This window comes from Phodopus roborovskii, unplaced genomic scaffold (assembly GCF_943737965.1).
Source record: "Phodopus roborovskii unplaced genomic scaffold, PHOROB, whole genome shotgun sequence".
NCBI classification, from domain to species: domain Eukaryota; kingdom Metazoa; phylum Chordata; class Mammalia; order Rodentia; family Cricetidae; genus Phodopus; species Phodopus roborovskii.
In genome coordinates, this window is record NW_026126547.1 from 14,419,274 (window position 1) to 14,433,192 (window position 13,919).

A 13,919-nucleotide genomic window follows, 5' to 3' on the forward strand; every position below is an offset into this window, starting at 1 on the left:
CCACTCTGGCCTCTCCCACAGCATGGCTAGGTTAGCAGCCTGCAAGTGGCAGGGTCAGCCTGCCTCCCCCTTCCCAGCAGCAGTATGAGAGATGCACACTTCTACACTCAAACTTTTTATGTGGGCTTTGGGGATCCATACAGGAGTGCATACTTCCTCCTCAGCTCCAACACAAACATTCCTAAGGTAACTTTCTACACATTGCTAAGATGCCCTTCAGCCAAATGACTATAGTACAATTGAGCTATGGGGTGTTTTCAGTGCTATTATGATCAAAAAACCAAACAGATATGTGAACATAAAGAGCAAAGATGTCTGTCAGAAAATGATGGTTTTTAACCAAAACTTTAAAGTTTATCATATAAACATAATTCCACAAGTGCTGATTTCCCACATACTGAATAGGCTCCAACTCCTTCACAGGATGTACAAGTTAAGGAGAACATAGGTAAGCTACATAATTGCCATCATGTGCACTAGAGACTTAGTGGTGTGTCCATATGAAGCTGTTGTATCTCCTGTGAGCGTGTGATCATAGGAGTCATGCTATTTTATTAAGTACTAGGAAAGAATAATCTCTAGCGAAAGAGAAGTAGACATTTGTATAAAATTTAGCTGTGAGTAGAACCTACCAAACACCAATATCTACATTAAATTTTTGGTGTGAGACACTGTTTTTGTCAACCTAATGTCAAATAAACCTTTATACTTATTCTATGCAAAGCCCTCCCTTCTTTCCTCCCTCCCTTCCCTCATTTCTTCATCATGGTCTTGTGTAGCTCAGATTGGCCTGGAACTCATGGTAAGCCAACTCCCTCTGCCTCCTTAGGGATGGGATTACAGGCATGAACTACCACACTTGGCTTGACTTGATATAAAACTTTTAGATCACAAAGCATTGCCAAAGGAAAAGCATACAAGAATACTGCAAGTCAGTAGTTCTTTTCACCATCCTGTGTAGTATACCAATTGTGTGGATGGACTCACAGCATAATTAAATTTTAGAGTTAAGTGGATTCTCAGATATTAGTTCATTTAACCTCTATGGAAAATAAAAATGATAGTTTAAAATGCCAGTTAATATTTCACACTTCTAATTATTGAAGAAATTCAAAGTAAGAATTCAGGCTCTTAGATTACTCCTAACTTTAATGATTAATTTTTATCTTTAAACACACCTGCCTCAAAATATGGTTTATAAGAAAAATCAATGTTGGATAGAACTAAGGTTCATCAAACCCTGCAACTGCCACTCAGCAGATATTTATTGTTTATGTACTGCATATAAACACTGTGTTATCACAAAACTTCAGGGAGATTTACTTATTTAGAACCTTTAAGATTTTTCTTTGGGGGGGGACAGAGCTTTTTTTAAAGGCCGTGGTATTTTTTATTGTAAAAATTATCTCATATAATTGTGAAAATTAATGGATTTCACGTGACATTTCCATGCAAGTATGCATAAACTATGCTTTCATCGATTCTGCCTTCTCTACTATTGTATTTCTTTGATTCCGACATTCCCATTTCCTTAGCACACCTCTGTAGACTCACCAACGATGGACCTTACACCCTCTGCAACCCAAGCAAAGTCCAGACACAGACATCTGCCTACACATCACACGATGCTTTAGATAGCATGACTGCAATGTGTCTGTGTGGCCCAATCAGTCCACACACAGCCATCTGCCTACACATCACACTGTGCTTTAAGACAGCATACTGCAATGTGGTCAGTGCAGTCCTCCCTCATGATTAGTTCTCAGGCCCCTGGCAGACTTCAAGCAGATGCATGCCCCAGTTACACAGCACAGTAGACAACCTATGCACACCCTCCCATACTGAAACACATGGCCTTCACATTTCAGACTAATGGAAGGAAGGGAGTCTGTACAGTTTAATTCAGACAGTGTTTCCCCAATCATTGTAATCTGTGGTCAGCTGAATCACATGTAGACCCTGTAGATATGGAGTAAGTGAGAAAACACAGAACTCCAGATTATTTTCCAAATTTTCACATCAATGCCTTCTAATAAAGTCAAGAAAACACTTTTATCTGTTAGTATCACTGACTTAAAAGACAATCTAAGACAGATAGGCTGTAGTTCTTAAGTACACAAATTTCTGGGCTCGAGACCTCTTTACATAACAATTACTAAGATTACCAAAGAGCTTTGCTCACATGAAATACACCTGTTGATCTTGGCCATTTCTGGAAAATTGAGAAATTTAAAAAATATGTTTCATTTACAGATATCCAAACACATTAAATAGCAAATTTTAGTTAAAACCCTCTGCTTTAGAAACAAAACAAACTAATAGAGACTAGTACTTTCCATTCCCATTATGAAAAACCAGCTAAGGACCAGTGAGATGGCTCAGTGAAAGATTAAAAAAAAATCACAAGTTTGGTGACCTAAATTTGGTCCCTGAACCTCAGTGCAAATAACCAACTCCTGAAAGTTGTCTGTGCACATGTGTGTGTGAGAGAGAGAGTGTGTGTGTGATCTACAATAATAAAACCCTAAAAAGAAAAGAGCAGAGGCATTTCCTGATGCCTGTATTCAATTTGCTGGAATATAGGAATCATAAAGCCTCCAGAAAACATCATCTGTGAGAGGATAATAGTGATAAAAATAAATAATATCATAGAATGCAATTGTTTTAACTTTGGATTTTATTTAAAAGGGTTTTGAAGAGCTTCTTGGTCCCAGTTTTTTTTTCCGGTATTAGGGATTGATTGAAGGCCTCAGGCATACTGGGCAAGAATTGCTCTCAGCTACATCTCCAGACTCTCAAATAATCTGCTAAGAAGTGCTTCAGAATTGCAGTGCATTAGTAGACAGAGAATTGTGGGGATTGGGGACTACCAACAATTTTAAATCAAAGAGCGATTGAGAATAGTTGGCTTATAAAAGTGAAAAAAAGTAGAAATCCTTTATTCAGTTTAGTTTGCTTTAAATGATCATGTAAATGTATTGAAAATGTAGTACAATGCTTGCCTTCCATGCTTGAAGCCTGGCTTCAATCCCAATCACCACACATACTAGGCATGGTGGCTCATGCCGCGAACCCTAGCACTCAGGAAGTGAAAGTAGGCAGATCTACACAGTGAGCTCCTGAGATACATAACTCCCTCTCTAAGAAAGAAGGCCTGTGGAGTAAAAGATGAAGATCTATGTCCAAGTCTCAAAGAATGCCTGCAATAATAAATATAAGGAAAAAAAAAAACTCTACTCTGAAAACTGTATTTTGGCTGGGGAGATGGCTGAGTCATAAAGTGCCTGTTCCTTTACTGCATGGGCCACCCCCAGTTAGATCCCTAGCAACTACGTGAAGACCCAGGTATGTGTCTGTAAGACCAGCCCTAGGGTGATGGACACAGTAAATAGTAAGCCCAGTGACAGTGATGAGCCCCACGTTCAGTGAAGGACCCTGTTTCAAAAAATAAATTGGAAAGAGAAAGATTCTTGACATTGACTCCTGGCTCCCATGTATTCAGAAACACATTGTAAAGACATCTGCATATACACATATACAGCATACAAAATAAAAATAAACGTAAAAGAAAAAGAAAAGCAGGTGTCATAATTTTATTGGCAAAGTTTTTATTGTTCTACTTAAATCTTTCTCTCACACAGACACATATATAACGACTAACTGATAGTAGCAGAGAATCAGTATAAGAAATATCACGGGTAAGAGTTCAACATTGGGCTATATTCCCCTTGGGAGAAGAAATATAGATGTTACTAGAATTTTATTTTAATTTTCTAAGTATTGTTTCACTATTTAGTCCGGCTTGCCTGGTATTTGCTATGTAGCTAGGATGGTCTCAAACTAATTATTCTCCTGCCTCAAACTGCTGGTATTATATACTACCATGTCTTGGAGGCAGTGAATTTAAGACCTAAGAATGACATAACTGACAATGCCATTCTGATGAAACTAAAATATTTAAGGACAGTGCTTTGAACGGGAAGTACATAATCTGGCATCTACATTTTAGAATTATGCTCACATTAAATGCAATACTGATCCCTGATATTCTGTTTGAGATAGGGCTCTCTACAGCCAAGGCTGAACTTAAACTCTTGACAGTCCCGCATCAGAGTCCCAAGTATTGGGACTACAGGAGTATGTACCATGCTAAACTTCTTTGGTCTAATGGTAATTACTATTTCTTATAAGTAATGACATTTTAAAAACTTTGTTTATTTATATTTGTGAGTATAAATGTGAGCCCATATGAATTTATGTATACAACATGAATGCAAGGTATGTGCAGAAGGCAGAAGGTGGGACCAGAGTTACAGGTGGCTAGGAGTCACCACACAGGACTAGGAACTGAACTCAGGTCCTCTGGGTGACAGGCAAGTGCTCTTAACTGCTCAACTATTGCTCCATCCCAAGTAATGAAACTGATTTGAAAAGCTGACATTCTTTGTCCTTCAATCATAAAGTTGGATTAATAAAATTATAATACAAACTATAAATACATAGAAGGTATATTTTTACTTTTCTCTGATAAAGGAGACCTTCCTTTTATTCATGTATGACATCCTTAACTGTTCTAGTAACACAAAAGAATAAAAGACAGAATAGCTAGTTCCTCAGTACAAACCCATGGTTCTGGGCCACTTACCTGCACTGTTTTGGTGGAGGGATCTGCGTGATTTAAAGTGTTTCTGTCCGCATCTGGATCAGACTCTGTCTGCCTCAGAGAAGCACACATCTTCTTGGTGAAGTCCGTGTCACTACTGTATGAATATCCAAGTTTAGAAGGAGGGGATAAACTTGGTTTTTTGATAGCTGATTCTCCATCCGATCTGCATTCTAAAGGTCTGGAATTCTCTAGTTTCTCTTGTTCCAAGTCACTACTGGTATTAACAGTCTGAAGCTTTTGCTCACAAACTGAGGGTGGAGACACATCCTTCTTTTTACCACTGACAGGTAAGTCACTTATTTCTGAGTTCTCAGCTTTCTGGAGCCTCTTCTGGCCTGACAAAACCAGTGCTTGGGCTGCATCGGAACTGGAACTTAAGCCAGGGTCATCAGACCCTGAAGTCCTTCCCGAGCTCTGCTGGGACTTTTGGGGCTCTGAATCACTTTTAGTCCTGTGACAGGAAGGGGAGGCTGTGCTTGGACTAAGGTGGTCATCTGGAGTCTGGCGTTCACTTCCTGACTCTCCCACACTAACAGGGACAAACACAGAATCATCCTGTGGCAGGAAGTCCACTGCTCCACTGCCAGGCTGCTGTGGCTCTCGCTCCCTCTTCAGATCACTCAGCTCGGCATAGAATTTTTCTTGATCAACAGAACTATTTGTGTCTGTTTCATAATTTCCAACTTTATATGTGCTTTTACTGCTGTTTTCTTCTATCTGAACCACATTCAGCTCTTGACCGCTAAAATGTGCCCGTATTTGATAGAGATAAGTCATAACAGTCAGTTTGTCAGGAATTGCTAACAAAACCATATCAGAAGGTTCCAGTAAACGGGAAATTCCAATGCTGGCAAATCCATCATAAGCCTTCAAAGAGAAGAAGGGACAAAACAAACATATAGTGAACAGCTCAGATACCTACTTTAAAGAGAGCAAAATTCTAAAGCTTCTTATTATTGTAGGGTACGTAAAATTACTGACACTATGCACAGGAAAAGGATCAAATTTCCAGTAAAAAAAAAAATAAGTAAAAGGAGAAAAGGGAAAAATACTACTAAATAACAAATTTATCCACAAGCACAATTATAAGGAAAAATGTGAGCTAAACAAAAATCTTGGAATAAAATCTTAAGATGAGTACTGAGGTATGAAGACTTGTTAGACTAATGTGTCCCAGCTTTTATCATCCCTGGCCGCCCCTTTTCGGCAGTCACATAATTACATCGAAGAAGCACTGTTAGGCAGGTCCAAAAAACTAACTTATCTAGAAGCAATAGAAACACTAGTAAACACACACTTCGGGTTGGTTTCAGAATGAAGACAGGGACTTTATTACTTTCACCTGTTCTGGAAAAGGTGCAACTCTCTGAATACGGCTACACAGCTGAGCCTGAGAGGCCAAGCTGTATTATTTTGTTAGCCTTTAAACAACTGTGGCACATCAGGTTTTTCTAGTTCTGGAGAGCCAAAGCTGTTTCTCAATTTACAATTAATTATTACTGTCCTGAACTAACCCCTTGAAACAGCGCTGTGTCACCAGAAAGCATTCGGAGTCTCTCTGAAGGTTTAGGTAGACATTCAGAAAGGAAGGACTCTGCACACACACTATTGCATTTTCATGTTAAAAATCTCTTGACAACAAGCTGCATTTAGGAGCACATTTAATGTTTCTCTAAAAAGAAACGTTAGGAAATTATTTAATAAAAAGAGTTTTTGCGCTTTTATAGCAAATGTCTGCCTGTGAATTTAATCTGTATTCTTCCTATAGCTTTAAAAAATGTGAAGAAAATGAATTGTGCTATTAAGACCTATTCAATTTCCAGAGAATAAAGCTTTAAAATATGGATATCTCAAAATATCTGCTAGAGAGGTGGCTCAGTTGGTGTGCATGCATAGGCTTGCTGGTCCTTTTACATGTTTTAAGAAAATTAAAGTCATTTTCTTCCTTGTGTGTCTTGACGACTTGACTGACAGACATCAACAGCAGGCCATCAGGAGAAACACCACAGGCAGTGTTCTGAACAGTTCCTAATTATCTAAAACACAGACATACTGTTTATGTTCGGATGCCACAGGTAAATACCCATTGTACTGAGTTCTTTCCCCAGATCTGAAAAAAATTATCAGCTTCCTTGAGAGAAGACTGCTGGTGTTTTGCTTCACACAGCAATTCGTTTTATGCATGCTAATTGCACTTTAAAACAAACCAGGTTTCTTAAATGTGAGGTAAAATTTCTGTCAAAGACTTTCTCACAAGTTAACTTCTGCTATGGTCAATCAGGTGTTGTGATTGTGCGTGAAGAAGGAAGACGGTGTTTTGTTTAAAAATATTTTTTAATCATCTATCCTCTCTCTCTAGTGTGTGTGTGTGTGTGTATATGTGTGTGTGTGTGTGTGTGTGTGTGTGTCTGTCCGTCCGTCTGAGGGTAAATGGGGAGAGTATGTTCTCTTTTCACCATACAAGTCTCTGAACTTAGGTTTTCAGGGGTTGGCTACAGACCACTGAGTCAGCTCATCAGCCAAGAATTTTTTTTTTTCCCAGAGGGAATTGTCTTATTTATTCTGAGGTGTTAATTTAGTTATGGAAGAGTCACTGACAAGTATATTACAAATAAAAGTGGAACTTAAGACAAAGAATTTGTTTCTTGGATAGTCTAAGTGCAATTGACAGTACAAGATTACCAGGGAATAGGAAATAATCTATGGGTAGCAATCAAGATTCTCAATGTAGACACCATGTAATGAAAGGCTATTACTATGTATGTTGACATATACTGGGTAGTGTAAGGAAAGAATCAGTGTTGAGAACCTTATTAAAAATCAAGATTGTCTTCCATGGAAGATCTATTTGATGTTTGGGATTTGAACTGGTACCTAGCCATGTTGCATTGTCCATCTCAAGAAAACATGTAAATATTCTTTCCTATGCAGCAATATGTAAATCCACATGTACATCCATGTTACTTAAACTTTAATGAAATTCTCCCTATTTTTAATTAAAAATACACACAGCTAAGCAAAATCATTAATGCTTCCTTTCAAAAATTAGAATAGTAAAGGAAAGCTCTACTTAAAAAGCAATCATCATTTAATTGATAGGGCATGCTATGTTGCCCAAGCTAGTCTTGAACTCTTGAGCTTGGGAGTTTTCCTGCCTCAAAGGTGTGTGACACAACTGACTGGCAATTAGCAGTTCAGTTTACAATGTTGATTATCTGCATTGAAATTAGCTTGGCACTTTATTCAAATGCAGGGAAAGGAAGATAAAGAAATGTCACCTCTATGGACATAGTTTAATTAATAAGAAAAAAAAGACATCTGCTTTTAATAAACATGGGCTTCTAAAGTGATGTAAGAAGTAATTCATGAGGATTTACTTTGTGGGATGCCTATCAGAAAGTGCTGGGGACTGAGCCCTGAGCCTTCACGTTCTCTGCTACTTACCTAAATTCCTAGCTGCAAAAGGCAATCTCTATGAACAACAGGGACTAATTTTCAAAGATTACCCCATTGGGATGGCATATTTCTAATTACAAAACATGACACTTTTAAGTATAACTTTACAACCCACATCAAGCAAAAATTTTGCTTTGATTTAAATTCTTAATTAAACTTCTACCAAGATTCTAAGACTTAAAAAAGTGATAGTTACTCTAATTTAATGATTTAAAGCATATTAAAATTTTGTTCAACCAGAGGTTATTTACAACCTTGCTCTCTGAGATCTTTTGGCAATGGATTCCCTTCTGAGAATAACATTTCATAGCTATAAAGCATACAAAGTAAACAGAGCCAGTTATAGTAAAGGTGCAACTATTAAAATACGAAACTGAATTTGGGACACAGTAAAATACATTTTAATTAACATATTAATCAATGTGTGTGTTAGTACACACACACACAAAATCTCATGTAGCCCAGGCTGAGCAAGGACCTTAAACTGACCCTTCTGCCTACAGCAGGAAGTGCTGGGATAGGAGGGGTGTCCTACCATGTCCAGTCAGGGGTTAATAATGGGAAGAAGTTCTAAACTGAATTTTGCAGAGATCTGCAACAATTGTAATAAAATATGAAAATGTATGATTCATACAGACAGCAAACCTTTTAGCATGGCTAATACAACTGTGATTTGTCACCAAGTTCGCAACTGAAGGAAACACAAAAGTTTAGTCACAGAATTATGACACAATATATTGTAAAAAATATGTTTTCCTTCAACTGTGTTCAAGGACTTACTGTATTCCATGTTCAAGGACTTGATGAATCCTATCCACAGACAGACTTACAGATAGAACCTACAGGTTAAGAGTGTCTATTCTACAATAACAATAACATTGGTTTTCAGTCGAGAAATCCAATTCAATACAAACATTGAGCACGTATTGTGAGCAGATCTTGATATTGCTTTCTCTGCACATTGAAAATTACATATAATACTGCACACCAGATAAACACATTCATCAGCCTTAGCCACAGTCAGCTGGCCCATGAGGCTCTAGCCAATCTTCTCTATGCAGCAGCTGTCCTAAGGCTGATGGGATCAATATCCTCACGTACCAGTTAGGAAGCTCTGATCAATTATATAATTATATATGGAATCTCTCTCCTCTCTCTCTCTCTCTCTCTCTCTCTCTCTCTCTCACACACACACACACACACACACACATACACACACACACACACACGTATATATGTTTACTAGAAAGTTAAAGAAGAACCATTGCTTATCATCGCTTTGCATTTACAAGCTTGTGTATTCTTTTTTGCTTACCTCTTAGGTTCCTGCTTTCATCTCCTAAAATATTTTTCTAAAATTACACAATAGTTATGAAAGCTTTGGTTATATTCTTCAAAAGATAAATGTTGCACTAAAAGCGATATGCTTTAAGAAACACTTAACAGTTAATGGTGACCATGCACACACTCTGATGTCTGCCTCGTACTGTGCTCGTTATAGTCCAGGACAAGGCAGAGTAAAATGAATAAGCATCTGATTTAAACTGCAGAAAGCAGTCCACCTCTGCAAGCTGCAGTTACAACTGCATCCAACGCCTTTCTCAAATTAATAAAAACTTTCAGTGAAGCCAAAATCGAAAGTATGCCCTCCCCCGGTATTTCTTACCTTTTTGTTGTTTTCTTTAATATCTTGAGGATTCAGAGACTTGTAGTCGCTGAGGAAGAAAATGGCACAGTCGGTATATATGACATTTGATAAAAATAACTAAAAAAACTGAATCTAAAAAATTATATTCAATAATACCAAAGGGTAACTAGCATTTTCATAGCATTCAATCAACAAAACTAATAGTGTGGAAAATTAAGGAGATAAATAAATAAGTAAACAAACAGAGACTGCTGTTTCATTGCCTGAAGCTTTCCATCTAAAAGAAAAGTTAAGGTAGAGGAACAGAGACTAGCTTTAACAGTGAAATTCACCATGAGATAATCCCTTATTAACAACATACAAAGGGCTACAGGCTTATTTGTCTCTTATTTGAAAACTAATAAAATTTTCATAATAAAGTCAGCTTTTAATAAGATTAAAGAGAAAAATAAATTTTAAAAAATAGAAAAAATAACCAAACATTTTTAGGTATCGAGAAAAAGGTTGATTTCCTGACATATACTTCTCAAAAAAGGAATGTTCTATGGTTCAAAAAACAGAGATAGTCAAGTATTTTAGGATACATACTAAGAAATTATTGTGTTTTTAAGAGAATGCCTGTTTTTTACAAACATTTATGACATTTCTACTTACATTAAGTCTGGTCTAAAATGGTGTAAGATTGCACAAAATGATAACCCATTTCTCCACGACGTGGTGAAGTTAGTGATTTTCACGCCCCGATAGTTTTTTGTGACTTCTTTGCACCATGCAAGCAGGGACTGACTAGCATTTGGCTTTTGCCCCAGAACAGGACTTGGTATTGGGCTTGGCTAGAATATAAGAAAGAAAGAAAAAAAAGGTGGGGTGGGGACATTAAAAGAACTTAATGGCAGATAAAAATTAACATTAATTGACCTAACTAGATCACTTGAAACCTTTGATGTCAGTTGAGGTCCTTCAAAACTGTCAATTCACGACAACTGTTGCCTCTGAGATAGAGACATAAATCTTAAGTTATTATCTTCAGTTTTTGCCCATGGCATTTGTCTGACAAAGAGGTAGATAAGCAACATTTTAAACTTTGGTAAGAACAAGTCACAAGTGTCTTTGATGGAAACACACATGCTAAAATATTTGAATAGTTAAGGCTAAATAGCTGTGTAACTCACACACTAAAGAAGGTTTTCCAGATGCAATCATAAACAAATAAGACTGGATAACAATACTGCACTGAAGTCTAACTGCAGCATAAACTGTAGTGCTGCTATGACTTTCAGATATTGAGAAATACCCTAGTGGAGAGATCAGTCACAATAAGTGTAAAGTACAGCACAACACAAATATAACCATATTCATTCATACAACCTTCCTATAAAAATTTAACAACAATAGAAATAGTTTTAATTATCAGCAATAGGCACATTTTGCTGTCAATATCATACAGCGGTATACATTCTCCATATGCTCAAAATATCTCAAAATTATTACCAATATTACCTTTGAACAGTAGAGTCCATTCTATGTGTTTAAATCTTAAGCACATGCTTCCCTTTGTCCATATATTTAACACAAGATTTTAATTTTAAGTTTTTATTCTCTTAAAATCATGTCATTTGCTTTAACAGAATAACCACAATGTTTTATGATAATTGTAAAGGTTGATTCAACTGAATCCTACTCAATATTTTTGGGCTTTAATTCTTGTAATCAAAACTGTTAGCTATGAAAAAAAACAAAAAACAAAAAAATGAGCCTCATAAAGTGAGATGAGAGAACACTCATTTACCCTGAAATCTTTCAATGATCCTTTCTTACAATAACACTTAAGACAGATCAATGATGGCCCACTTGACAACTGCATGTTAGTGCCAAACTATTAAAATTATCAAGTAGGAATCACCAAATATGTAATTTTTCATTTCTGTAATCAGATTTACAAAGCATTATATAAATAATCACAGACCTGGCAAAGCACTGTTCTTTAAATGACCACCTCCACAAAGCAAATTCTAAACAATTCGCTAATCATTAAAATCAGCGTTATCAGGGCCGGGAAATGGCCTAGTGGAAAAAAGTGTGTGCTGCTAAGCCATCTGACCTAAGTTCAATTCCTGGAACCCACATGATAGGAGAGAAGACTTGTGCAAGTTATCTTCTGATCTACATAACAGACACATACACACACACATATATAAATGTAATAAAGAAACAAACTTGAATTAATTAAACTTAATATAAAGTACATATAAAAGTGATTTCCAAATATGACATTGACTTTAAATAATTCATTTAACTTTCAACCTAATGTGTAAAAATAAATGGTTCACAGTGACTTTCAAATCCCTCTGGCCACTTACACTGATTTAGATTGACTTAGCGTGCTATGATTAGGCATACACATAGTTTTCTAAATTTTCTACTATTTATTTCCTATCACTTAAATAATTATACTTGTTACAGTATTTTCCACATAAAATTGCTAAAGCATAGAAGGAACTGTGAATAGGCTACAATTATCTCTACACTGATTCATTTGAAACATATGCTAATATAATCATGTATGTGTCCTTATCTCTAAGAAAGCTAAAATTTGGATTAGTTCTGATCAAAAGCCTGTGTTAATAATAATTCTCTTTCCACACAAAGAACTCATACGCAATCAAGAAAACTGATGAAATTACAAGCCCCATAAGTGCCCATGTTAGTTTGCAGAAAAAGACAATTAGTTGATGTACTAAATGAATTATCAAGCAGATGTCCTTTCATCTAATATTCTGTAGGAGGTTATAAAAGAATTAACAAATCACTTTGAAAGTGTCGATGTGTTCTAGTCATGAAGTGGGTTATTGGACTTTGTGTCTTAGTTTCCTAATCTGTAAGTGGGAACTATAATGGTAACTATGTACAGGCAGACTTGTAGTAACAAGATCTCCCTCCTCACTACCACTTACCTACTACTTTCCCCTTGATCACTCCAAATAATACTAATCTTTCATTGCTCCTAACCTACTTCAGGTATGTTCCAACCTTTGCAAATATTGCTCCATTTGTCTGGTACCTTCAATATAAACTTCTCAGCTTATATACTCTGTCACTGTCACAATACAACCCAGCTCCATGATCCAACCCCGACAGCACTCCTGACTCCTCTCACCTTGCTCTAATTTCCTACGATATCCATCTTCTTAGGGTCCATATTTTTATGTTATACTTATTATTTATGGTTTGTTTGACTATCGAGCCTTTTAAGTCAAAACTTTCAGTTTGCCTTGTTTATTAACCTATCCTGGGTTTCCAGATTAATTCCTGGTACACAGTAAACAATCAGGAAGTACCATTAACTGATACAAAACACTTAAAGATAGGGTAGACTACTCAGTAAGTGGTAACTGCAATTTTGCTGTTATCATGCACTATGAGGAACATCACCATACACCAGCAGCACTATATGTCACCATGTATCACCAGCATTATCCTGTCATGCACCATCAGCCCATACCATCACCACACACCATTAGCCCATACTGTCATCACACACCATCCATACCATTGCCATACACCGTCAGCACCATACTGTCACCACACACCGTCAGCACTATGCACCATCAGACCATACCATCATCACACAGCGTCAACACCACACATCACCATGTATCATCACAGACGTTTTTTTCTTTTTCTTTCTTTCCTTCTCTCCCTCTGTCTCTGTCTCTCTCTTTCCTTTTTGGAGACTCCTTTCTAATTTCAAAGGCCATGAATTTGTTTAAGAAAATGAAGTGACTGGCAGGTGGGAGAGCTGGCCCTGAGGCCATAAGAGCGGAAGAGCTGTCCCTGCCTCTCATCAGCTGCAGCACTCAGGAGAGTGGCCTCTACACCTCACCTGGGCAGCACAGAACAGCTGGCCTGAAGGTGTAGGTGTGGGTAAGCTGGCCCCAGGGCATGAGAGCAGGAAAACTTATCCAGTCCCTTACTTACCACTGCAAAGGGTGAGCTAGCCAGGGCAATGCTGCAGAGCTCACCCTGGTGGTGAGGACGGGAGAGAGCTGGTGGGCTGACCAACCCTGGAATACCCAGGCCCAGAATCAGGGTAGTTGACTCACCCCAAGGCCCACCCCATTTATGATCTACTAGAGCTTGGGAATGGGC

At 37.4% G+C, this 13,919-nt stretch overlaps 1 protein-coding gene across 9 annotated transcripts in view; it reads right to left on the reverse strand.

Annotated features, from left to right (window-relative positions):
* Positions 1 to 13,919, reverse strand: part of Ehbp1 (EH domain binding protein 1) — a 272,080-nt gene that overhangs the window by 78,703 nt on the left and 179,458 nt on the right. For all 9 annotated transcript variants that reach the window (XR_007835535.1, XM_051200631.1, XM_051200632.1 and 6 more), the window contains 3 exons: positions 10,425 to 10,603; positions 9,789 to 9,837; positions 4,646 to 5,533 (listed from right to left, as the gene is read on the reverse strand). Coding sequence is in view for 8 of the 9 variants with exons in the window: in XM_051200631.1 (XP_051056588.1) it covers positions 4,646 to 5,533; positions 9,789 to 9,837; positions 10,425 to 10,603 (1,116 nt within the window). In the remaining variant the exon portion in view is untranslated. The remainder of the gene's footprint in view (positions 1 to 4,645; positions 5,534 to 9,788; positions 9,838 to 10,424; positions 10,604 to 13,919) is intronic.